At 35.0% G+C, this 27,924-nt stretch overlaps 1 protein-coding gene across 14 annotated transcripts in view; it reads right to left on the bottom strand.

The window, feature by feature from the left end:
* LOC115032149 (triadin-like) overlaps positions 1–27,924 on the bottom strand; it is a 280,731-nt gene that overhangs the window by 118,954 nt on the left and 133,853 nt on the right. For 13 of the 14 annotated variants that reach the window (XM_085842738.1, XM_085842726.1, XM_085842728.1 and 10 more), the window contains 3 exons: positions 27,627–27,653; positions 22,892–22,939; positions 5,292–5,336 (listed from right to left, as the gene is read on the bottom strand). In XM_085842738.1, coding sequence (XP_085698864.1) covers positions 5,292–5,336; positions 22,892–22,939; positions 27,627–27,653 — 120 coding nt within the window. The remainder of the gene's footprint in view (positions 1–5,291; positions 5,337–22,891; positions 22,940–27,626; positions 27,654–27,924) is intronic. The other variant, XM_085842735.1, reaches the window with a different exon arrangement.

The following is a 27,924-nucleotide window of genomic DNA, read 5'->3' as shown; positions in this document are numbered from 1 at the left end:
GGTCAAAGTGTGATAAATGGTACAGGGACACACAATTAATACAGAATGTTTATAACTTTTAGAACTGAAAACACTGAAATATTTTATCAAGAAATTGAATTAGTGAACCACTGATGGAACAGAATGAAGGCAATGTACGACTGATGCTTTGTTCATAATTGTGTTTCTTGCCCTGATAAACAATGTATCTAGTGCCATCTACCAACTATCTCCTCTCATATTTTCGTTCCTGAGGTCCCTAGATGTACATAATAGTGCTTCACATAGTTAGGACAAGGCAAATGACCTAGAAAAAAATCTGATAAGTATGGAAATATCTTTTTGTTTTGAAAGAAATGAGTATCATTATCATGATCTCTAAACCTAATCATCATTGACTCAGGTGGGCAATTACCTGGGGGAAAATTGTCTTCAGTGTTAGATGGTGATGATACCAATAAAAAAGTCACATACGTCAAACATTGCATGACATATAGTGTCACTTTGTGAGAAACAAACTCCTTTGAGTGATGTGCTATTCTGACGACATATGAAATTATCAAATTTAGACCTGATTATTTATTAAAGGAGTAATGAAGTAGAAAGGAGAAAAAGTGAGAGAGCAAGAACTGGAAAGGAATTTCGTACAGATCATGTCAATGTAAAAGTATTAAATAATTATTAAATAAGGATAAGAGGTAAAATGTTTATATGAGCAGAGAAAATGATAAAATGCTAAGTATTCTATCAACATACATAAAAATATGTTTAAAAAGTCATGATGGACTTATTTTCATGTGTTTCTGGGGTTGTTTGTAAACCAGCTTCTCTCTTGAGTCAACCCATTGCCCCTCACATCCCTTACCCAGTGCCTGGCCTGTTGTGGGCACTCAATAAATATTAAACAATTGTGGTACAAACTGTATTCAAACACGTGAAATTCACAGAGATCAATCATATTGTTCTTATCATTTAAAATTTATTGAGGGTCAACAACAAGACTTAATCTACATGTGCAAATTAATCACACATCACACAAATCATTAAACAGAGTTGGATCAAGTCGGCCTTTAGTTTTACTCTATTGAATTTTTAAAGGTTAAATTTGACATATCAGGAAATATAAATACAATTATTAAGATATGGAGGATTGTCTCAGAAATCACTGTTCTCAGATATCTTTAACAATCTCTTAAAACTACAGGATAAATCTACAATAATTTCACAAAGCAGATTAAAAAACAATATACACGTGTAGATGATGGAAGTCTACTGCAATAGAGGAAAGTAATGTATCACATACAAAGGACTTATTTTCCACCTGCTCTGACAAATTTCAAAGCTTTTACAATTATATGGTAACAGTATTTTCAGAATCACATCCAATCCAAAGAAAGACAGAAATCCTTCAGGTACTATATACAGATTAGATTACTCATGAGGGTTGCAATGTTTCCAAACCTATGGCAAAACTGAATTTCTTTTTAGAGGAAATTAACTTTGACACAGTTTTGATCTATACTCTCCAATTTTACCCTTCATAAGTTGAGTAATTTTGTTTAAATTCATATCCTTAGCTAATTAGATATCAAATGTTTTTTAAAAACTAATTGTCATGTTTCAGATTATTTGGTTTGTAAAGTCATATTTATTTTCTTTCTTTTTTCTCATAGTTATTTTCTTTCTTTCTTCTCATATTTATTTTCTAAGAGGATAGAACACTATGCTTAATAATTCGGTGATCACTTTTAGACTATCTTTGAGGTAACGAACTGTTCATAAGCATTTAAGATTATAAAGTATGGTTTTCAATCTAATGTTATAATTAAAAACCAGGAGGTTTCCTTGACAAATTCTCCTAAAAATAACAATGTATTACTGTAAAATATATTTCATTTAATAACTTTTGGTCAGAATTTTTTCCTTTGAAAAAAGTATTAGCCTTTTGTAGTTCCCAAACTTTGTAAATGTGTTCTAAAAGCTAGGATAAGGCATACTTTCCTGAATATGGCATATCATTTGACCTAATTAAATAATTATTTAATTTTTCTTCCATTTGACATTGTTAATAAGTTCTTACTTAACTTATGTGCAATTAGTGAACTTAACTATAATTTCCATATTCTTTCCATATACCATTCACCACACAGGACTTTTCCTTGATGATTTCTACTTTAAAATATATAAGGGAAAGTCTTAATCTAACTTCTGAAATAATTTCATACCTTCATTGTTAGAAATTTGACATGTAGACTATTCCTTTATCTTCACAGTGTGTTGGGCACACGTTATTAAATTCTCAGTCAGCTAATATTCCTTTCTTGACATTTTCTCTGTGTTTGCAATCAACTAACCTTTTGTAAAATTGAGTATTTGCTGTTTATAGGCCACAGTGATAGGCTCTTAGAACAAATTCTAAAGAAGACATCAATAATGTCATGAACCAAGTGAGTGAAGAAATAACAACTTGCAAATGATTGATTCATAGCTATTTTTTCCACTTTTTCCCTGTTGCAGAGCAACTTACTCCAAGCTTATCATTGAGACCCAGAAGAATTGTGTTAATTGGTCTCTTCTTGTACATCACAGCACTTCCTGAGAGTGGGTGTTTTGCCTCCCTCAACTAGGACTAAGAAAATCACATCAGTCTGTTCCTTCTGAAAAAGAATGAAGTGTTATTTAAGACTGTGGGTCTATTTTGAAAAAGAACACATTCAAAAACCATATAATCTCAGTAAGTTAAATTCAACAACTAGTAATTTTCAGTAATGAGCATTACATCAATGAACTACAGTGCACTCTTTCAAATACATCATGAGAATTATAGTGACACAGCATGTGTCTGATAGTTTTATTTTTGGCATGCCTGTTCTCCCCGTAAGCACAGTCATATCAGGTGGAGGAAACATGTTGTAAGAACCATCCTACATATAACCTTGTTATTGGTTTCCCAATCAAATGGCTTTTAAATGTAATGGGATACAAAATCTTTCTTAACTCTCAAATCTATCATCAACCCAACATAAGATCTGCATGAAAAAAATAAAATAAACCACTATAAATTAAAATAAAAATCACATTTATTTTAGTTCTGTAGCTCTTAGGCCTTCAAGTGATAAAAGCTCTTCTTCTCAATTAGACTCACTGGAAATTAATTCCACGTTTTCCAAATAATGTATTTCCCATAATGTAAAGTAGTGCTGAGTTAATTTATTCATGCATAGCTGGGATGCATCTACATCAAGATGTTCAACGTGCACAAATAGATTTAGGCCATACTGCATATTGAAATCTGATAGGAATTAGAACAATCATGGTGTATTAAATAAAGATTTCCACAAGTTAAAACTTAAATGAGTGAAAAATGAATCTCTGATTATATTTAATTAAATATAAACTCATTTTAGATAATGAATATTTCTAAAGCTAACTAAACCTACCTACATAAAAGTGAAAAGACAACAGAGTCTTAAAACATCCTCTTAGGAATAAATAAATATAGAATTCCATCATGAAACATTGAACAAAGTAGGTTTGTTTTTGTTTTTTGTTTTTTGTTTTTACATGGAATATCCTGGCGTGTTTTTTTTTTTTAATATTTTTTTGGCTTTAATCATGTCTTAAAATACCTATTTTAATCATCAAGTATTTGTGTTAGCTATACCAACAAAAGAGCATTATATTTAAATATATGATTTTCTTTTATATTTGTAGTTTAATATATGAGGGTGCACTGTCACAATTAAAATCAAAATCTTTTATAGAAATTATACCAATAATTGTACTTTGTTTTATATAAGCCAACAAACAAAAAACCCTGAGTTTTCATAAGATTAAAAATGTAAGTTTAGGAAAATTATAGTAAAATTCACCTGAAATAATAAGTTCGCAAACTAATGGGCCATTGTCCATTTGAGGAAACATCAATGAGTTAATAAAAGTGATACTTTCAGAAATAAACAGTCAGTATTTCTGTCAATCATGTTAGGTACCACTGTATTTATTGTGTTGTCTCTATTATTAGCCAGTGTACTTTTAACATGTTATAGTGATTTAAAACATCCTGCAAGGGTGGGGATGTTGCTTAATTTTGCACTATTTGCCTGGCATGCTTTAGACCTTGATTAATAAAACAAACAAGCAACAAAAAGCAAAGCAAGTTCTGATAAGTAATTTTATGTCTAGAAGACAGAAAATCATGAAGCCTGGTGAATTAAAGTATGCTTTGACAACTTATCAAAGTTGTTTTTGTGAAAAAAGAGCTCAATGTGAATATATACAGTTTGGGCATTTATAATTTGTTTCATCCTTTATACATATAACTTTTTATTTGGGCTACATAATACCTAAGTGAGAAAAGCAGATTGGAAATGATTGTCTTCATTTTGGCTTAAGAAATTTACATTCTGAAAGCTGTATAAATGAGCAAGCCAAAACACAATGCTGTGTTTGTGCTTTATATTTCCAACACTAACACAGTCATTTTGTTCAGATCGATCTGCTTGAAATATTGCATTGCCTCTTATAATTGTGGATGGTAACCAGACACCAAAATAAGGACAAAAGCTTTAATGATATAACTATCATATTATTGTCATTTTTCAAAGCTCCCAAATCCTTAATATTTTCATTTAGTTGAGTTTTAAGAAAAGGCACAATATCATTTTCAATGATTTAAGACAGTGGTCAAGAGCATGTTTAAAACATATTGTAGAGTGATAATGTGGTATTCCGGTATAGTGATATATCTATGTGTGTGTGTGTGTGTGTGTGTGTGTGTGTGTGTGTTTAAGTAAATCTTTCATGACCTTACAATGTATTACAATAAATTTTCAGGCCTTTTGGGTGAATCAACCATCAAAGTCATCATATCAACTCTAATAAATTTTATGCCCCAGTATCTTAATACAACAAATTATTTTTAAAGCAATATAAATTATTTTTTCATAAATAGGATTGAATTGGACTGTTATCTCTGAGGTGGTATGAAAACAAAAAGCCAAACAGGAAAGAACGTCTACCAGTTATCTAGCTCATCTTCTTATCACTCTTCAGCATGTCTGATGATGTAAGGAAGCAGTTTGTACAGATTTTCTGTTCTGAATTTATACTCAAAGCTTGATACACAATAGTAAAACAAGGCCAGATAGTTACCCCCATCCTCCCTGTACTGAGAAAAATGCAAGGAGTTTGCTATGGAGCAAGAGCTTTAACAGTTATGGTCTTCTGCCTGTCTGAATCCAGTGTTTTCCTCCTCATGTAGTTTTCTTTCTAAAGAAGATAATGTCAACCTGCTTCACTTTTTTTTTTACCTTGCTCGACCGTCTTGGCTTTCTCTTCTTTCTTTCCATGCAGGGCTGCAAAGCAAAGATAAGGTTTAAATAAGAGCTCCAATCTGAAATGTTTATTCTACACATAAAAGCATTTGGGGATGCATTTGATACCAAATATTGGTTCTAAACAAGCTATTCTCAAATGCTTTTTAAAGTACTTCTCATCTCTTTATAACATAATTTAAATCTGGGTTAAATCTAATCTTAAGGAATTAGAACAAAAGCAAAATGAAGAAATCCCTTCACTCTCGAGGCTAATTCTTCCACCCTCTTTTCTATTTTATTCCTTTATTCTGTGCTTTGATAAACAAGCTACAAAGAATAGCACTTGACAGGACTATGATTGACTTAAAACTTAGTTTATGGCTGTAGTCACTTAGTGTCATACAAATGTCAATAAGATACTTCTTAAAACTCAGATTTAGCATGTCTTAATCAACTGAAAGGACCATGCTGTTATGCTTGAAATGCATTAAAGTATTAAATGAACCCATTTTACATCACAAGCAGCTAAAAAGAGATATGTGAAAGCATTACACCCTGATTCAAGTTTTCTCTAAGATTTATGGCTCTAGGTGGAAGATTTGCAGTCTACCTAGTTAAATATGAAATAAGCAGAAATTTTCATATGAACTCAGTGCCTTCAGCTGAAGTAACTGATTCAAGAAAGAATCTTCAAAGAAGTTGCACAACAGCTAGATTTTGTTTTTCATAAAAAAGAAATGCTTTCTATTAAAATTATCTTCCAACATGAGAATATTTTTATTAGATATTTTCTTTATTTACATTTCAATGTTATCACCTTTCCTGGATTCCCCTCTGAAAAACACCCTCCCCATATCTTAACCCCTTCCCCCGCTGACCAACATACCACTCCTGCTTCCTGGCCCTGGCATTCTACCACACTGGGGTATAGAGCCTTCATAGGATAAAGGGCCTCTCCCACTATTAATGTAGGACTAGGCCATGCTCTACTGCATAAGTAGCTTGAGCTATGTGTCCCACCATGTGTGCTAGTTGGTTGGTGGTTTACTCCCTGGGATCACTGGGGTTACTGGCAAGTTCATATTGCTGTTCCTCCTATGGGGCTGCAAACCCTTTCAGCTCCTTAGGTTCTTTCTCTAGCTCCTTCATTGGGGACCTTATGCTCAGTCCAATGGATGGCTATGAGCATCCACTTCCGTATTTGTCAGGCACTGGAAGAGACTCTCGGAGAGAGCTATATCAGGTTCCTGTCCGCAAGCACATGTTGGCATCCACAACAGTGTCTGGGTTTGGTAATTGTACATAGGATGGATCCCCAGGTGAGTAAGTCTTCTTCAGTCTCTGCTCCACACTTTGTCTCTGTAACTCCTTCCATGGGTGTTTTGTTCCCTACTTCTAAGATGGATCAAAGTAACCACAAACTGGTCTTCCTTATTCTTGAGTGTCCTGTGATTTGTGAATTGTATCTTGAGTATTACGAGCTTCTGGGCTTCTGGGCTAATATCCACTTATCAATGAGTGCATATCATGTGTATTCTTTTGTGATTTGGTTACCTCACTCAGGATGGTATCTTCCAGATCTATCCATTTTACTATGAATTTCATAAATTCATTGTTTTTAATGGCTGAGTAGTACTCCATTGTGTACATATGCCACATTTTTGTTATCCATTCCTCTATTGAGGAATATCTGGGCTCTTTCCAACTTCTGGCTCTTATAAACAAGGCTGCTATGAAAATAGTGGAGCATGTGTCTTTATTACATGTTGGTGCATATTCTGGGTATATGTCCAGGAGTGGTATTGCTGGGTCCCCAGGTAGTATTATGCCTAACTTTCTGAGGAACCACCAAACTGATTTTCAGAGTGGTTGTACTAGCTTGCAATCCCAACAGCTAGATTAAGAACTGATGTGGAATTGAATAATGGAATCTTGCACTATTCTACAGAGAGTTATAAAGGGGAAGTTCAACTTTAAAATGAATAAATACATCTCCCACTGGCTTTAGTCATTTTGGACACAGAAGTTCTTATTCATTGGACTATCTAGAGAGATGCTACTTCCTTTTGAGAGAGCATGTAATGTATTGAATATTCTGCAATGTTACTATCAAAAAACATCTAAGTGAAATTAAGTTAAACCAGAGGTCTGGCTTTCATTTTAATCAAATGCAGGGTGTTGTGAGCACGTTAAACAATATTAGGGAGAAGCCATCAGGCACATAAGTACATCACTGGTAACTTCCTCTAAATAAAGGAGAAAGGAAGAGTAGGAGAAAAGAATAGATAGAGGAAGAAAGGGGGTCCAAGTAAAGACTTAAATAATATAAGAAAAAAATCAAAACAAAAACAAAGGAAATGTGATGAATTTCATCATTGCATGTATCTACTTCAAAAATACCCTAAAGTTTGTTACCGTTTATTAGAAATAAAAACAAGTAGGTTTTTAAACAAACATTGTACTCTAACCTCCAAATGGAACTCTTAACTGAAGAAAACATTTAGCTCAAAGCAAATTAAGTTTTCTTACTTTCACAAATCCCACATGTACAGAAAGATTTGAATAATGGGAACTTACAGGCCTTTCAGGGGATAACAATGAAGTTATGATCTTATTTTCTGTTCCTATTAAACTGAAGTCAGTATTAGGTTAGGACCACTCAAGGAGGGGTGTGACCTGGCTTCCATATAGGATAATGAGTGTTGCCATACTCCTATAGTAACCATTCCTAGGCACTGAATTGCTCTAAGAAATGAAGGGCATGGTTTAGATTTTTGTCAAAAATTGTACAGGGGATTATGAATCCCAGGAAAATAAGCAAGGCTCTCAAGTGTACATTCCCATTTTGTCATATAAATGCTGTTGCAATTACAGCACATTATCTAATCTTGAGCCTTAATATTTAAGTGATAAAGCAGGTAATTCCTCTACTTTATTAAAACAATGAAACACTTGATTGGCTATGGCAAGCACAAGGCCCAGTAGCTACAAGTAACTCTTGCATGGTTTCTTTTTTTTTTCCCTTCATTATTATTATTTTTTTTTACTTTACTTTAAACACAATTATCCCTCTCATAAATTTTTTGTATTATTTTTCCAATGTTACTTAAAAATGTAACAGATAATTAATTAAAATGAGGAATCGATGAATCTAAAAAAGCTAGAAACTAAAAACTAAGTAGGAATCTATTAATCCATACTGAAATAATATGATAGAAATCCACCGAGAGACAAAAAGAGGAAACATTATATATATATACATGTATATATGTATATGTATAAATGTTTTTTTAAGACAGGGTTTCTCTGTATAGCCCTGACTGTCCTGGGACTCACTCTGTAGACCAGGCTGTCCTCAAACTCAGAAATCCACTGCCTCTGCCTGCCAAGTGCTGGGATTAAAGGTGTGCATCACCACTGCCCATCAATAATTTAACAAACATGAATAATGGAATAAATTTTAACATAAATAAAATTATATTTTCAAAATAAAAGAATAACAAGAATGAAGAAACATCTATATTTGGAGGGAAAAAAGGACTGGGAACTTCAGACATTGTTGTTTACATCCTGTAAGCACAGTGTTCCTAAAGGGAGAGCTCCTTAAATTTAACATTTTTTCCTCAGTTTGTTACTCAAATAAATACTTAGGTTTTTATTATTATTATTATTATTTCTTTAGCTAGGTCTGCTTGGTATACATCTTTTATACTGGCAGTTGGAAGGCTAAGGCTTGAGAATCTTGTATTTGAGACAAAGCCTAGACTGTATACTGAAAGCCTATGAAACCAACTAACTAATAAATTAAATAAGTAAGTAAAGAAATAAAGATACACATCCTAGTACTATATCTTTGAAAAGGTTAAATCTTCCCAGGCATATTATCAAATTGTTGATTTAATTATAATTTAATTTCTACCTAATGATGATATGGTTTTAATGCACACGGTTTTGTAAGAGAATATAATTTTGATTTTATTCCTTAATCCATGATTATTTTATCTTTAAGATTATAATATAAATTTATCCCTTTGCTTTTCTTCCTTCAAATTCTTCCATATACAACTATCTGCTCCCCTTCAAATTCATAGTGTTTTTCCCATTAATTGTTATGTAAATATATTTAAGTATACAGATGTACATATATATATGCGTATTTTCAAATAAAATCTGAACAGTCCATGAAATGTTAGTTGTATGTATTCTTTGATGACTATGTCTCACTAGGTTCTGCTCTTAGAATACTTAAGTTTATGAGGTTACGTCACTTTCAATTACATTAAAATGATAAGCAAATCAATACTTATTATTAACTATATCTAAAACATTGTTAATGTCCCATAAGAGAATTAATGTATATATCCAGCCAGAGGAATAATGTATATTCTTTAAAATTCACATAGGACAAAAAGAAATGAGGTAATTCCTTGCTCTCACAGTAAACAGAAACAATTAGCTTCTGAAGACTGTAGTATGTGCAGAACCTTCCAGAACCATGAACACTAATCAGTAGGGGTAAAGGGTATATGTGTGCACCATCTTTACTTCTTCATGTTCAATGAGTTCTGTAGGTGATGTCTTTAGCAATGGAAACTTGAGGTCAGTTTGTGGGGAGCAACAAATAGCCTTGGCAACAGCCTGGGTTCCTTGGGATTCCAATAAGACCTCTTTGGGCAACAACTGAATTAGATGTAATCCTCCTCTGCTCATGGAAGTTTCATTTGGTGACAAGAACTGGCCCTTTGGTGCTCTGTCTTCTCCATTATTTAGCAATATTATTTATTGCACACTCCCATGACTATATAATTTAGAAGTGTCTACTGTACCAGGCTTAGATATTTCCCTTCAGATAGCCCTTGATTCTAGCTGTCACTTCCTGTATTCCTTTATTTGTCTCCTTCTTCCCTCATTCTTCTTGTTGGTCAATGTGTGTATCCATTTTTGTAGTTGGGACTGTGGCTATTGTTACTTCCGTTCTTCACTGATTTCAAACTCTAATTTCTTTGACTTTCTAATAGAGACCTCTCTAGGAATTTTACATATTTTCTGAAGCAAATTGAGATTTCTGAGGTACCCATTATTATAAACCAGGCAGTTATTAGTTTCTCAGTGTCTCTCATATCTTCATGGCACTGTTGAACTCCCCAGTCCCTACCATATAACCTACTCTAGTGAATCTCCATTAATGACATGTATATTTTCAATTGGTTCTCTTTCTGTAGAAACTCCTGCATAATATGGATTGATACATCATGAATGGCTTTAGAACAATAGAGTTATAGGGATGAGCTTCTCTAACAAGCATTATGGTATCTGTAGCTGGCTCTCCAATTCAGCTATAAATAATGCTGATTGAAAAAAAAATCTCCCAGTATTAGAGACAACACTGATAATCCATGATGAGAATGGTTCAGTGGTCTACCATGAGTCTGTAAGTGTTTATTGCCCTTCTCCCCTGTTTGGCCCTTTTACTTGTTTGATGGTTTTATCCCATCCTGATTTGTTTTGTTTTGTTTTGTTTTGTTTTGTTTTGTTTTGTTTTGTTTTGTATTTTATTGTATTGTATTGTATTTTAGTTTAGTTTAGCTTAGTTTAATTATTCCTTAGATGCCTGTTTTTGTTTTCTAAGAAAAGACAGAAAATTGATAATGATAATGATAGAATGATAATGATAGAAGAGTTGCAAGATTTGAGAAGAGTAAGGGAAGAGAAAATGACAATCAAAATACATTGTATAAAACGTTTTCAGCAAAACAAAATACAATTGTTATATGTATTTATGATTAAATCTGGAAGGAGAGGGAATGAACATGATAAAAATATATATCCTATTAAATGGCACCCTGCAGAATGAAAAAGGATTTTCACCAATTCCATATCTTATAGATGGCTAATATCCAAAATACGTAAAGAGCTCAAAAAGCCAGACATCAACAAACAAATCAGTCCAATTAAAAATAGGTTATAGATTTTAACAGAGAATTCTCAATAGAGGAATCTCATATGGCTGAGGAAAACATAAGAAATGCGTAACATATTTAGCCATCAAGGAAATTCACACCAAAACTATTTTGAAACTCCTTCTTACACCTGTCAGGGCCAACTCATACTGCCAAGGATTTGGAGTAAAAGAAACACTTTTCGATTGTTGGTTGGAGTACAAACTCATAGAGCCACTATGGAAATCAATATGGCAGTTCCTTAGAAAATTGGGAATCAATCTTCCTCAAAACCCAGCTATTCCACTCTTGGGTATATAAACAAAAGACACTCCATCCTATCCCAAAGACACTTGCTCAATTCTGCTATATTCATGCTAGCTTTATTAATAATAGACATAAACTGGAAACAACCTAGGTGTTCCTCAACTGAAAAAAGGGATATAAAAAATGTGGTATATTTACAAAATTGAGTATTATCCAGCGGTTAGAAAAAAAAAGGGGGGGGGCATCATGAAATTTGAAGGCAAGGAGATACAAATAGAAAGAAAAATCTTCCTGTGTCAGGCAACACCAACCCAGACAGAGAAACATGATGCATACTCATAAGTTAATACTATCTGATGAGTAAAGTTCAATTAAACTACAATCCACAGATCAAAGAAATTAGATTAAAAGGAGAGGTTTAGGAAGGAAGAAGCATGGATATCCTAAGGAAAGAGAAATTGAGTAGATCTATTGGGTAGACTAGGAGTAAGTGAAGATGAGAACCAGAGGAATTGGGTAAGGGAGAAAGGGACAGAGGGAGAAACATAGGCCAGAAGATTGGAATAAGTGAGCTAGTGGAAACTTCCTGAAGCCTATGAGGGTGACCCTAGCTAGAACTTCTACTAATGCAGGATATGGAGCCTGAACAGGCCATCTTCTGTAACCAGGCTAGTCTTCCAGTGGTGGGACTAGGACACTAATCCAGTCACAAAGCCTTCCACCCACATCCTGTCCTTACTGAAAGATATGCTGTGGTAAAGGTGGTTCATAGCTTGGGGTAATGGTCAACCAATGATTTGTCTACATTGAGACACATGCCTGACACTGCCTGAGCCAGATAGCTCAGAGTCCTAGGGTAGAACAAAACATGACTGACAAAAAATTAAGTAAATAAGTAAATAAATAACATAAAAAGTAAATGAAATTCTTCCTTTTTCCTTTTTTCCTTTTTTTTTCAATTTTTATTAGATATTTTCTTCATTTACATTTCAAATGCTATCCTGAAAATCCCCTATCCCCTCCCCCCACCCTGCTCCCCTATCCACTCCCACTTCTTGGCCCTGGCGTCCTCCAATACTGGGGCATATAAAGTTTGCAAGACCAAGGGGCCCCTCTTCCCAATGGTGGCCAACTAGGCCATCTTCTGCTACATATGCAGCTAGAGACATGAGCTCTGGGGGTACTGGTTAGTTCATATTGTTGTTCCACCTATAGGGTTGCAAACCCCTTCAGCTCCTTGGGTACTTTCTCTAGCTCCTCCATTGGGTCCCCTGTGTTCCATCCAATAGCTGACTGTGAGCATCCACTTCTGTATTTGCCAAATTATTCTTAATGATATTCTGTTATATTCTTAGATAAGTGCCTAGCCCAATAATCATCAGAGAGACTTCTTACAGCAGCCAATGGAGGTAGATGCAGAGACCCACACCCAAATGTTAGAGTTTGGTAAACCCAGCAGTAGAGGTGGAGGAAGGATCATAGGAGCCGGGGAAAGGGGCTGAGGACATCAGAAGAACACAGCCCACAGAATCACCTGAGCAGGGCTCACAGGGTCTCAAAGATGCTTACATGACAATCACAGAACCTACATTTATCTGTGTTAGGTTCTCTGCATACATGTTGTAGTTGTTCAGCTTGAGATTTTTGTGAAACTCCAAAGCATAGGAACAGGGGCTTTCTCTGATTTTTTTTAACCTGTTTATGGAGTTCTTTTCCTCCTACTGGGTTGGCTCTTCTAGCCTTGATAGATAGGTTTATTTCTAGACTTATTAGATCTTTTTATGCCATGTCTCACTGATATCATTATGATGGCTGCCTTTTTAAAAAGTGAAATGGAAGAATAATGGATCTGGGAAAGAGGGTAGGTGGAGTAGGGGACTGGGAGGAAGGGAAGAAGGGGCTGCAGTCAAGATGTAGTCTATGAGAGAAGAATAAAAAATTTAAAATAAAATAAAATTTGGGATACTTAAAAAGATCCTTAAAATTAATAGACTTATTTTCTTATTTTCTTTAATTTAAAATGTTTAAACGAATCCCAAGAGGAGGAAAAGGAGTCAGAGATATGCCCATGCCCAATGTTATGAGTTCCCCACGAACAACAAGCTCTCAGTCTTAACATATATGCAGAACACCCTCCTAGGCACTGTGCTTGCAACTTCAGACTCTGATGTGCATCCCAATCTAAAGTGAATATTCAGTTTAATAGATAAGCCTGCCAAGGAGGAGAATACTTGGACAAAACGGCCAGGTGTGAAACTGTGAATTGTATTATGGTGAACAAACAAGTGTCTTGCCAAAGGATAATTCCTTTATAGGTTTGTTTATAGGTATTTAAGAAGTAAATAAAATACTTTTCTCTTAAAAACAATGTGCATGATAAATGCCTTTGATACTTCTGACATATCACTTGTGAGGAGCAAAAAAATTTGTGACACACACACACACACAATCTCCTAAGCCTTTTATCAAGTCTAAGAAACATAATGATGTTGATCAACTACTTCTACTATGTACACACAAAATAATAAAAAGAATAAGCATAATAGAGATAAAACTTAATTTCTCATGATATATATTTAAACAATGTAAAGACTTTTGCATGTGACTTGAGAAAGAATCATCTCTCCCATAGTAATTAGGCTGGTTAAAAAAAAAAAAGTCTAAGAACAAGAACAGTAACCCCCCCCCCCCCCAGAAATAAGTACAGCAATTTCTCATATGATTGGCTGAATTATAATACAAGTATATGTCCTAGCCTCAAAGAACATTCACAAAAAATAGGATCCAGTAACTTGAGATGGAGCTTATGGGCAGACTCTGCGGAGACTGAAGATACTGATCTCTGAGATTTTCATAGATCATTTTGATTAAAGCAAGTTTTGTCTCTGTTCTATGCAGTGTTCCATCCTTGTCAGGGGGAATTAATCTACTGTCTATCAAGCCAGTAATGAAGTTCTCTGAATGTGATACAAAGCAAAATGATGCTGATGCTCCACACACACACACACACACACACACACACACACACACACACACACACACACAGTCTCACGCACAGTCACGTGTCTGTGTGTGTGTGTGTATGCATGTATGTATGTATATATGGAGTATATATCTGCCAGTGTATATTCATGTATAATCATGCACACATGTGATATATGCTTGTGTACATATATATGTGGTTGTGTGACATGTGCATGAAGGTGCACATACACAGACCAGATGTTAACATAAGTTGCCTTTCTCTATAGGTCTTCACTTTATTTTTTTTAAAGCAGAATCACTCCCTGATGCAGGAGATGAATGGTGTGTTAGCATTACTGGATAGTGGAAATCCAAATATCTGGAATATAGACACATGCACATCTAGTCATTCCACAGTTGATGGGATCCAAGCTCAGGAATTCTTTATTATGTGGGAAGCATTGGTCAATGTTCTAAGTAGAATATTTTATTGCTCTTTTTATGTCATATTTTATGGTGGGAGCCACAGCTGTTCAACTGAATAATTAAAATATAACAAATATAATTGCATTTCACACTAGCAATGGATGGGTAATATAGGAAAACCATATAGGAAAACACAGGAAATGAAATCATTAAGATGTCTGGCTCACATATACCACTGGATAATTCATCATGGTATTTCTAGAAGTAGATAGAGAGCTACTAAATATATGCTCCATCTAGAGAAGCAGAAAAATTTCAGGAGAAATGATTTAAAGGCTGCTTTGAGTCAGAGCAACAAAAAAATCACGACTCTTCAATAAATTGAGCCAGTTTCTAGGCCCAGAATACTGAATGTAAGAGAGGCTAGGTTCTATTAAGGAAACACCATTTTAATGAGGTTGGACCATATGAGTAGCTAGAAGAAAGAATTTCAAGTGATTTGTTCAATGTTTTGGCTCTGGTGATTTCCTATGGCCTTTGCTGAGTTTTAATATAAATATATGTATGTGAGGCCAGTCACAGGTCAGAACAGTAATTCAGGAAGAAGACAATAAAGGTTTGACTGTACTGATAGGGTTATGAATACAAACACATACACAGGAAATGTTTATGAAATAAAAATGGGAATACATTAAGATTATATGAAAATAAGGATGTATTAGAAATAAAGAGAAAATGGAAAATTGTTCTCTCATAAGGTAAAGAGTAGATAATGAAAAGCAAATGGGTAGGAAAGAGTAGGCATTTTAAGATGAGGAGGGAAGAACCTTAAGTTGTTAATTAAACAGTTGAAAACAGAAGTCTGAAATGCGTAGTAAAATCAGAAATGGAGATACAATTTGGATCTTCAGAATTTAGGGTAGATTTGTGATCTAGCATAGGTACACCACAAGTCAAGATAGAATTTAAAGCCTAAGTTAATAATGGAGTCTCTGCGATGCCAACTGTTAAGTATCTACACAGTAAAAGCATGTAAATATTTCATAAGTAAAGTTCAGATTCTGATGAAAATTAAAGAATAGTTTGCCTTAGAAACTTCTCCCCAGACAAGGAGCAGAGACAAAAAGTGAAGTTTCATGCTGAGGACTTTAATTATTCACAAACTAACAGGTTTCCTTGCTTCAGAGAAAGAAATACCATTAGCATTTACCATAGGAGCTCTGTCATGCCACATCTTGAGACCAAGTTCTCTTCCTGAGTTATGGATCCTCATATGTGTCCTGCAAAGCCCCACTACCTTGCCTTGCTCTATTGCTGACACCCAAGGTGCTCTCACAGATCATTCTGATCAGGATCACATTGCAAATACATCTGTTATAGAAGGCTTGCTTCTGAAGCCACTGCAAAGAAAATCTTTTGATGATTTCAAGGAAAGAATAACTTATAAACTGCTATGTCTTTTTATCTGAATTTATCTCCCATTTGGACTTCAGCCTTGAGCTACAGCTATACTGGAACATTTTTTACTGATAGTAAAAATAGATTTCATATTTTTTGAGTATTTTAGATTCAAGCATTATCCCCCATGTTTTATTTTATACAGAAAATGATATCCATAAGTTTATGCTGAGTGACTGTGAAAATAAGTAGAGATTTTTTAAATTCAAAACAGATGGTGTCAAATGAGGATTTAATATTATTCCTCTTCAAATAAAACATTAAAGTGAAGCAATTTATACAAATTTAAATTAGTACATTATACCTTAATTAGTACATTGTAATTGAATTATTTGTAACATTGAAAACATTACAACAATCACAAAAGCAACATCATGTACAGTCCCTTGTTCAAAGTCAACTTGGAGATAAAAACAACCACTATTCAATTTCTTGTTTCTGTAAACTATGAGAGATTAGAAGGTGGCAAATGCACAAGAGAACAATAAATGTGCTACCTATGAGAGGAATGGGAATGTGTAATTATTAACAGTTGAGAAAAATCAGGTTTAATGTTGTTTTTAAATTTGTCAGCTATATAATTCCCTACCTGAGTTTGTTACTGAGAGCTTTGGAAGCAAGTTTTACTCTGCTCATTCTTTTCATTATCTGTCAAACTAATATGCAGAACCATATTTAAACAATAACAGAGATATAAGATTAAGATAAGATGGCAAAGTAGTTGGTTATAATTCTTGTTTATAAATAGAGTTTTCCTCTGTCGTTTGACTCTAAGATTTACAAAGTAAGCTCATTCCAACAAAAATATTTGCTAAGTTAAAAATTCATGGCATCCTTAGTTGAGGACTCTTATGGGGTCCATAATTGATTATACAGTTTTGATTTTATATCACTGTTTATTCTACTTTGACATAGTTTGACATAGTGAAACTGCAAACTATGAATGTTTATATTTATGCCATGTTCAAGATAAAATGATTCTATCCTGCAAAATTCATCATGACTTTGTTATTTATTGGTTATTTTATTTATTTGCATTTCAAATGTTATCTATCTTCCCAGTTTCCCTTCCACAAGCACTGGACCCCCTACTCCCTCCGTCTGTCTCTATGAGGGTGCTCCCCACCTGTCCACCCACTCCTGCCTCCTCAGCCTAGCTTTCCCTTATCCTGAGTCATCAAGCCTCCACAGGCATAAGGAGTTCCCCTCCCAGTAATGCCAGATAAGGCAATCCTTTGATACATGGCTGGAACCATGTACTCTTTGATTGGTGGTTTAGTCCCTGGAAGATTTGGTTGATATTGCTGTTCTTCCTTTGAGGCTGCAAACCCGTTCAGCTCTTACAGTCCTTGCCCCAACTTCTTCATTGGGGCCCATTCACTCAGTCCAATGTTTGGCTGTGTACATCTGCAACTCTATTGGTCTGGCCCTGGCAGAGCCTCTCAGGCAACAGCTATAACAGGCTCCTGTGAGTAAGCAGTTAGCTGACTTGTTATCCACTGTGTAGATGTATCACATTTTCTTTATCCACTCTTCAGTTGACAAAAATCAAGGTGGTTTCCAGTTTGTGGCTATAAGAATAAAGCCACTATGAACATAGTAGAGAAAGTATCACTGATGTATAGTGGGACATCTATTGGATGTATACCCAGGAGTGATATAGGAAGGACTTTCCTGGTTTTCTAAAAAACTACCAAATAATTTCCAAAGTAGTTGTACAAGTTTGCCCTTCTGCCAGCAATAGAGGTGTGTTCCTCTTGTGCCACATCCTCAGCATGTGCTATCACTTGAGTTTCCCCACTAATTTATTTATTCATTTTATATTCTAATCATAGCACTGCCCCATCCTCCCTGTCTCTCTTCTCACAGCCCCTCCCTTTACCCCTTACCCTTCTACTACGGGAAGGGGGTAATCCCCACCTTCATACCAACCCACCCTGGCATGTCAAGTCTCTGCAGGACTAGACACATTCTCTCCCACTGAGATCAGGCAAGTCAGCCAAGTTAGGGGAGCAGGATCCAGAGACAGGCAAGAGAGTCAGGGTAAGCCTCTGTTCCAGTTGTAGGGGGTCCCATGTGAAGACCATTTTACACATCCACTACATATATACACATTCCCCACCCCCACCCTAGCCCCAGCCCCAAATTGGCAGGGGCTGCTATTGTATTCATCTTTGTCTGTCTCACACAGGGCAACTGTGTATGCAACAGTGATAAATATAGCTGTCAACAGTGTCTTCATATGTTGTAACATTGTAACAAGGTTTTGAAGAACAAAAAAACATCAAAGTTTCATAGTCTATCCCTGTGAATCCACTACCCATGTGTTTTTGACCTGAGACATTCTGACAGGTATAAGATGGAATCTTAGGGTTCTTTTCATTTGTATTTCCCTGATGACTAAAGACATTGAACATTTCTTTAAGTGCTTCTCAGACATTTGAGATTCCCCTTTTTAGGTCTGTAACCCATTTTTAATTAGGTTATTTGGGTTCTTGGTATCTAATTTCTTGAGTTCTTTATATATTTTAGATAGATCTTTTCTCAATCTGTAGGCTATTGTTTTGTCCTATTAACAGTGTTCTTTGCCTTACAGAAGCTTTGCAGTTCCATGAGGTCCTGTTTATTAGTTGGTGATCTTAGAGCCTGAGCTATTGGTTCAGGAAGCTGTCTCCTGTACCAATGCATTCAAGTTAATTCTCCATTTTCTATTATATTATATTAAGAGTATCTGATTTTATGTTGAGGTATTTGACCCACTTGGGCTTGAGGCTTGTACAAGGTGACAAATAGGGACTTATTTGCATTTGTATACAGGCAAACATCATGTTAGACCAGCAGCATTAATTGAAGACACTTTTTTTCTCCATTGTAATGTTTTCTCTTCTTTATCAAAAAATCAAGTGTCCATGGGTATGTGAATTTATTTCTGGGTTTTTTATTCTATTCCATCGATAAATGTATCTGTTTCTATACCAATACCATACAGTTTTTATCACTATTGCTTTGTAATACAGCTTGAAGTCAGGTATGTGGATTCATCCTGAAGTTCTTTTATTGGTCAGGATTGTTTTAGCTGTCCTGGGTTTTTTGTTTTCCATATGAAGTTGATAATTGCTCTTTTAAGGTCTCTAAAAATTGTGTCAGAATTTTGGTGCAAATTGCACTGAATCTATAGAGTGCTTTTCGTAAGATGGCCATTTTTACTCTGTTAATCTTACTGAACCATGAGCATAGAAGATCTTTTCATCTTCTGATATCTTCCTTGATTTTTTCTTCAGAGATTTGATGTTCTTGTCATGCAGATCTTTCACTTGCTTGATTAGAGTTACACCAAGATACTTTGTATTATTTGTGACTATTGTAAAGGGTACAGTTTCTCTAATTTCTTAGCTCATTTATCATTTTATATAAAGGAGAACTGATTTTTTAAGTTAGTTTTTATCTGGCTACTTTGCTGAAAATATTTATCAGTTGTAGGAGTTCTATGATAAAAATTTCGTTCCCATATGTATACTATCATGTCATCTGTAAATAGTGATACTTTTATTTCTTTCTTTCCAATTTCTATACCCTTGATTTAGTTTTCTTGTTGCTCAGTGGATGGATATTGAGGATATTATCATGAATGAGGTAACCTAGAGCCAGAAAGACAAGAATAGCATGTACTAGCTTATAAGTGGACATTAGCATTAAGTACAGGATAACTATGCTATAATCCCCACAGGCCCTAAGAAACTTGGGAAACAAAGGAGGAGGCATGAACCTCACTCAGAAGGGTAAACTAAAGAGGTATTACAGGTGAATAGAGAGAGGGAACTAGGTAGAAGAGGGGGTAAGGAAGCAAACTAGGGTGGCAATCATGCATGAGGAGAAGGGGCATAAGAGAGGCTGGGAGGGAGAATGGCAATCAGTTGGGGGCATCTCTGGGACTAGCTGGAGGTCTGAGCCATTGATATAGGGAGTCTAACTGAGATTTCTACCAGAGGGAGACAAAGAGACTGAAGTGGCCACCTTCTGTAGCCAAGAAGGACTTCCAGAAGAGGTCCCACAAAATCTTCAACTGAAAATTTGTCCTGCACACAAGATGTGCAAAGATAAAGATGGAGCAGAAACCGAGGAAAGAACCAACCAATGACTGCCTCAACTTGAAACTCATTCCATATGAGAGAGTCAACCCCTGACACTGTTTAAGATACTCTGCTATGCTTACAGACAGGAACCTAACATAACTCTATCTGGAGAGGCTTTATCTAGACCCAGATGGAGGCACATTCATAGACCCACAGCCAAATATCAGGCTGAGCTTGGGAAGTCTTGTGGAAGAGTGGGGTATCAAATTGAGCTAGCCAGATTGTCAAGTATACAAAAAGAATACCTAGAAAGTCAAATAACTGGGAACCATTGGGTCTAGAGACTGGGCTGGACATAGACCATTTATACATTTTTGGCAAATATGCAGCTTGTTATTCATATGGGTCCCCTAATAAGTGGAGCAGAGGCTAATGCTATTTCTGTTCCCTGCCATTGGATCCCTTTTTGGACTGGTTGGGCCCCAGTGGGATAGCATATGCCTAGTCCTGCTGGTACAGATGTCCTAGGGTGGGGTGGTACCCAAGAAGGGACTCTCCTTCTCTGAGAAGAAGGGGAAGGGGCCACGGGGAGAGGCATCTGTAAGGGTAAGACTTGGAGAGGGGGTGGAGGACTATGATTGTGATATAAAATGAATTTTAAAAAATTAATTTTTGAAAAGGAAAAAAGCCTCAATCCATGCATGTATCCAATGTCAGTAGTTCAATGTTTTCTTATGTAGACATAATTCTACTCTTCTCCCCCATCATTAATTACTCAAAGAGAATTGCCCATAATTAAATTACACAACAAAGCATCTACTGTTTTCTGGACAGAGTGTTAGTGTCAGTTTTAGTTACAGATATAAAGGCAGCATGTCTTCATCTTCCTTCTTGTTCTTAAATTTATCAGTAACTTGATCTTATTGACAGCATGTGAGGCCCAAATACCAATTTCCAGATTAACGACTTTACCTTATTGTCTATTAATACTTCCAGCCTATTCACAATACTATGACATCTCTTATTATTTATATCAACAAAAAAGTACCAAGCCATGCCAGCACCTGACTAATACAGATGCAGACACTCACAGACAACCATAAAACTGAGCCTGGGGACTCTAATGGAAGACCTAGGGGAAGTATTGAAGGAGATGAAGGGGATTGCAACCCACAAGAAGAACAATATCAACTAACCAGAGCTCCCAGAGCTCCTAGGGACAAAACCAACCAAAGAGTATACATGAACAGATCCATGGCTCCAGCTATACAAGTAGCAGAGGAGGCCTTATCTGGCAACAGAGGAAGGGGAGGCCCTTGGTCATGTGAAGGCTTGGTGTCCCAGCATAGGGGGATGTTAGAATGGAGAGGATGTGGGTGGGTGTGTGGGTAGAGGAGCAAGAGTGGGTGTGTGGGTAGAGAAGCAACCTCATAGAGGCAAAGGGGAAGGGGGATATGTTGGGAGTAATGTGGAGGGAAATATGGGAAGGGAGACAACATTTAAAATGTAAATAAATAAAATAATTAAAAAGAATATGATATAACATAAAGCTACTTTAATTTAGGCTTCTGTCAGTTATGGTGAAATTACATCAATTAAACATAATATGTACCTACATAGCACCATATAATCATACCAATATAAATTGGTACATACCGATTTATAAATATAAATCAACTAATAGTAATATATGGAACACATAATGAATGTGGTACATATGTTTATACATATAATGTTAGAAGGAACATGTAAATTAATGCCATGCATATTTTATTAGTTTAAAATTTTTACGTGTGTTTTATTTTTGTATGTATATAGTGTAATTTCTATAAATATATGTAATGTCATTTTAATGGAATGTGTGTGTAAGTGTGTGTGTGTGTGAATTTTTGTGGTCTTGAATGAATAATTAATGTAGACTTATTAAATATTCTTATGAGTTGATTTCAAGAACATTCTTAGAATTACTATTTTCTCTTGCAACTTCCCATTTTGCTTCTTGAAACACAACTTCCCTGTGTCAGCACCTCATGGAATATATTTCTTAGTCCTATAATATTTTCATAATAAATGAACATACTATGTGTTTCTTCTTGGCCAAATTTTAATTTATTCAATACTTAGTCTTTTAAACCTGTGTGTTGAATCCAAATTCCTTATGGATAAATTAAATCATACTGTACTTAAGCAGAATACTTATAAAATTTTTCAAAAACTGTATTTCAATTTAGATATAGTTAAAAACATTAATTTATAGATCTAGTAGGCTAAAACTGACTGCAATAATGAACTAACCACAAAACTTTGTTAATGTAGATGCAGTAATAATCATGCAAAGTTTGTTTTTGTGTCAGTAAAATAGCAAAATCAGCAAGCAGAGCTTCTCTAACTGCACTACGTAGACAGTAGTTAAAAGCTTCAGGATCAAGTTATAGTCATATCAGCTTTTTTTTTCAGCTGTGTTTACCCTTTTTTGTTGAGGCAGCAGCAATCTCTTCCTTGGCTTGTTCGGCTTCTGCAAATTCAGTTATTTAAAGAATAAGCAATGGCTATCAGAGTCTTCTGAACAATAGCATATAGTATTATAGTCAGACTACAATATATTTAACCAAAACAAAATGCACATAGTGCCTGAGACACACAGGGGGCGGGGGAGCAGAGATAGGAAAGAGAAAGAATAAAACATTTGTATCATGTTTTGCTTTTTAATAAATGAGCTCTAGGTAAAGTTCCTTCCATGGTATAACTCTATGATATCAAAATTGTATTCTTATGTATTCTTAGTGCCGATAAAAAGTGCCTTATTAAACAAAAATAGTTGTTAAAGTATTAGCATTTAATTACAGTGTGATTTACAAATTTTGGAGAAGACCTTATAAAGGCCTTCTATGTTCAGTTTTTAATTAGGTAGATGGTCAAGAATATTTGACTTAGGAAGCTGAGTGTGAGCAGTATTAAACATTAGTCATAATATTATTATTTTTTTAATTCCATTGCTTCTTTCAGAAATAATAACAATTTAAAAGGCAAAACCTTTGTTATGTGGGACACATTTTTGAATATCTAATAAAGAAAATAAGAAGGCTGCACTAAAGATAAAATATGGAATCTGAGCCTAGAACAAAGTATTTCATTTTGAAACAAAAATAGGTGAAGCTTTCTACAGTTTGTAGGGGGAAGAGAAAGCATTGATGAAGTAATAAATCTTTGTAATGTTTCTCTTCTCATTTTATAAACATTTCATTATTTGAGGTGATTTTTATTATCATATATTTATACTTTTAGTTTTATTAGCATAGGTGTATTACTACTACTTGTTATAGCATTTATTGACAAAGATCTTAATTTTAGCATAACAAAATACAGAATCTTTTTAAACTTACAGCTTAGATATTTTCTTAGAGGATTTTTCAACCTCTCCCTGTGTTTCAAGAAAAATGTCTTTGTACTTCTTTACGTATATATTTTAATGGACTTTTCTCATCTGGGGTGACAGCACTCCCTCTAAGAGCCAAAGACCCCCTAACATAAAGCTCCATACCAGACATGAGAAGTCTTGTTTTGAGTTGTTGGCCAGAGGGATCTATGTAAGCCCCTAAATATACAACCTATTGCTCATGTCATTGGCTACAGCCCAGAGGTGAAAGCTAAGTTACTACTGCAGAAGATGCTATGCACTTCAGAAACAGGGTCCAGAGTTCCCTGAGCTAAACTTTACCTGAATGCTCCCTCCATGCTCTAGATTCCATAGTACCAGAAAGCATCTGACAAGCTTCCAAGGAAGAGAAGCAATGAACTGTTCTATCTAGCTATGATGCCTGCAAATCATATCAATGATCATCATGGCCGAACAACTGTACAGATTGGACATAATACCCTTTCAACAAGAGGCATACCATGTCTGGTACTGGAAACCTAGCTAACTTTTCTTAGGAAGTCATGGTTACTGCAGAAGACTCTACAACTATTAATTTAGTAAACCAGAATAAGACCATATTCCTTGTTCTTTCAGAAATACTTCAGTGGTTTTCAAATAATATTCCATTCTCTTGCTGCTCTTTCAATGATAAATACCTAAAGTCAAAATTCCCTTACTTTTTCTTCAGCTCCTCATCTGGAGCTGCTCCAAAATAATTCTGAGGTACATTTTAATAGAGGAGGACACTGAAGTTACTAATGTTGGCTGAACATATGGAAATATGTGCAGGGCTAAAATCAGAGGATGAAAAAAAATGTTTGTTGGCATTTTAGGTGAATTGATATAGAAAAAAGTTCATTTTTTTTCTGGCCTAAGGTAAATATTTGGTAATAACTCAATTGACTGGAGGTTATTTGTAGATAGTGTAAACTATGTGATCTACACTCTAAGTTACTCAGTGTGGAAAGAATTAAAAACAGCAGCGTTTCCAAAGACCATCAGAGAACTGATGTGTGGTATAACCATTCACAATAAAATAGAGATGATGCCATCATATTTTTAGTAAGTAGTGTGAATATACTGTCCTTTTGAAGAACCACCATGGATAGTATTACATTTGTTACATAATCTATACTCTAAAATCCCAACTGTCTCGCCATCTTCCTATTTAGAGATAACTAGTCATACTATCAACCACAGCACCATTCTATCCCATGTTAAAAGTGACACATTGTGGGACCATGAAAGGCAGCCTGTTTTCTTTCTTTTTTTTTTTTTTTAAAGATTTATTTATTGATTATATGTAAGTACACTGTAGCTGTCTTCAGACACTCCAGAAGAGGGAGTCAGATCTCATTACGGATGGTTGTGAGCCACCATGTGGTTGCTGGGATTTGAACTCCGGACGTTCGGAAGAGCAGTCGGGTGCTCTTACCCACTGAGCCATCTCACCAGCCCCCAGCCTGTTTTCTTAACAAGCTAGGTTTAAACCCTGGAGAACCAGAAGATTAATGTGCAAGGGATGGAAGGAAGTTTGTCATATGCTCCCTGACACTAGGCTCCTGATATGAGGCCCCAGCTCCAAAGTTCTGTGGCTATCAGTCAAGTAGGTTGTCCAAACTCCACCCCCACAATTATCAGGCAACAGCCAGGTATGCTCCTCCAAATGGTTCTCTGGTAACAGCAAGCTGCTTGCCCCTTCCTTTCTCCCGTGCTCTCTTACCTCTTATTCTGTTGCTCCCTTGCTGTCTCTTTCTCCACCTTTCCTCCCCCAACCTCCATATTTCCACATGGCCATGGCTGCCCTCTACTTTTCTGCACTTCTTCCTTTCTCCGGCTTTCTACAATAAACCCCTGAAAATACTTGACTAGTGTTAATTTATCTGGATATCTGTCTTATATACCATTGTGGTTGAAAATAATAGAAACCATATTACAGGTAGTCAGGTAATACCTACAAATGCAAAATACAATATGGACAAGCTAGAGCATTTTCAAAACTAGCCATAGTATGCAACTTTCACCTTAGGTATTAATCTTTTAGTAGTTGATGGTCTATCTTAACTGTGTTAAATCTGTTATGTTTAATGATTTAAATATCAAAAGGCCAGTTACTAGATAAATATGTAACTTATGAAATATTCTAAATTAATTTTGTAGTGAAGATTAATGTTCATGTCAAGCTCAATGCTCTCAATTGCATAAAGGATTGAATACTACCTCTTTGAATTTTAAGTTGGATTTAAATAATTTGACAAGCTAGTCTAAAAGCTTACTGCAAAAGATGCTTATCTCTTCAAAACGTGATTGGACAGTGTTTCACAGATGGATATAATTCCAGGCTCTTTCCTTGTAGATGAATATTTTTATCTGTGTGTCATATTTCCTCATGAGAAATTTTAAATTTCAGAGTGATTTTCAATCTAAGGCTTTCTATGAGTGATGCAAAATTATCAGTTTCATTTTATACATTTTCTTGATTATGCATTTCTGTGGCTTAGCATACTAAACAATCTGTGTTACAAAGTTCCAGTTAGCCTTACATTCAACTTTTAAGTCCAGCTTTGTGTGAAAATATAAACAGAATTATAGGTAATGAATAACTTTTATTTTTTTAATTTTTATGTGTTTATATGTGAGGATGTGTAAGTATGTATGTATGTATGACTGTGTGTGTGTGTGTTTGTGCCTGTGCATGTGCATTTATGGATTTGTATACCCATTGATGGCAAAGAAGGATATTGGAAGCCCTGGAAATGGAGTTATAGGCAACTGTAAACTGTCGTGAGTATTGGAAACTGAACTCAAAAATTTAATTCTTGTAGAAGTGCAGCAAAGAGCAGCAAGTATTCTTATCTGATGAATTAGCTCTCTAGCCTTAACCTAAATTGCTCTTTAAAAAAAAATAATCTGTAGGTTTTTTAATGCCTTTGTGATAATCACAACTGCCATTTTCTATATTTAAATAATATCAAGCTAACTAATATTTTCTAATTATTCTGTGATATATCCATCAACAAAATACTGTTTCAAAATAAACCATCGAGCTCCTTTATGTATCATCACTAGGGTCAATATGCATGCATTAGTAACTCAAAACAGAAATACAAATGGTTTCTATAGTGTGTGCTGCTTGTTTTCTACTATTATTCTTATATGTAAAGCCTAAGAAAATTAGTTATAATGAAATGATGTTATTGACCTCAATATTTACTAATAAGTATATTTATAAATTACAGTATTGAAATAACAATTTTATCCAATAAAAAATAATAATCAAAAAATCAGCATTTTTCCCTAAGCATGAGAGCTGCCACTGTTAACTTTTCAGTTATCAGAAAAAATTAATCTGAGGACACACACATTAAAAAAGAATTGAAATTCTACAAAAAATTTTAATAAAGTTTTAGGATGTCTACATTTCATTAATAATGAAATTAAATAGTAGACAAAGCTACTATACTATTCATTGGGATCCTTAAATTATTAGAAAATGCATAAGACAATAAAACTATATTTAATTCTGTGGAAGAAAAAAGAGGAAGATAGGAATTACAAACTAAGTAACTCAAAACTCACAAATTTAAGCTCTCTAGACAAATTCTCATAAGAACAAGCAGACAAGACAGAAGTTATTTTGTATGTTTCTTCACTGTAACAATTCATCATATAGAAATGCAGACAAGTGGGATTCAAAAAACAGCATTAAGAAGGTCTACAGAAGAACTTGCAAGCAAGTAGGCCACTAAACCATGCTATTCTTATCAAGCGTTGTTCAACTTACTTGCTTTTCTGAGTTTTTCACTTGGACCTGCAATGACAAGAGAGAAACAGACCTTCGTTAATTAGTAGTCTACGTTCATTAAAAATAACTTTGAGGCCTTCTTGGTTGAAAGAAAGTATAATATTAGAAACTGAAGCAAATTATATCTGAGAGGAAAATGTAGCTTTGCAATTTTCTTTGCTATGCTCTAAAATAGATTTCACAGCCCACAGATTTGTCAGGAGAGTCCAACCATCTTTCATTTACAGGGTTTTCAATAGTTATCAAGTGGCCTGATTGCTGCCATGTTTAGAGCAGT

Source organism: Mus caroli, unplaced genomic scaffold (assembly GCF_978045245.1).
Source record: "Mus caroli unplaced genomic scaffold, Mus_caroli_1 scaffold_9, whole genome shotgun sequence".
NCBI classification, from domain to species: Eukaryota; Metazoa; Chordata; class Mammalia; order Rodentia; family Muridae; genus Mus; species Mus caroli.
Note: the sequence above shows the minus strand (reverse complement) of the source record. Positions and strands in the feature narration are given on the sequence as shown.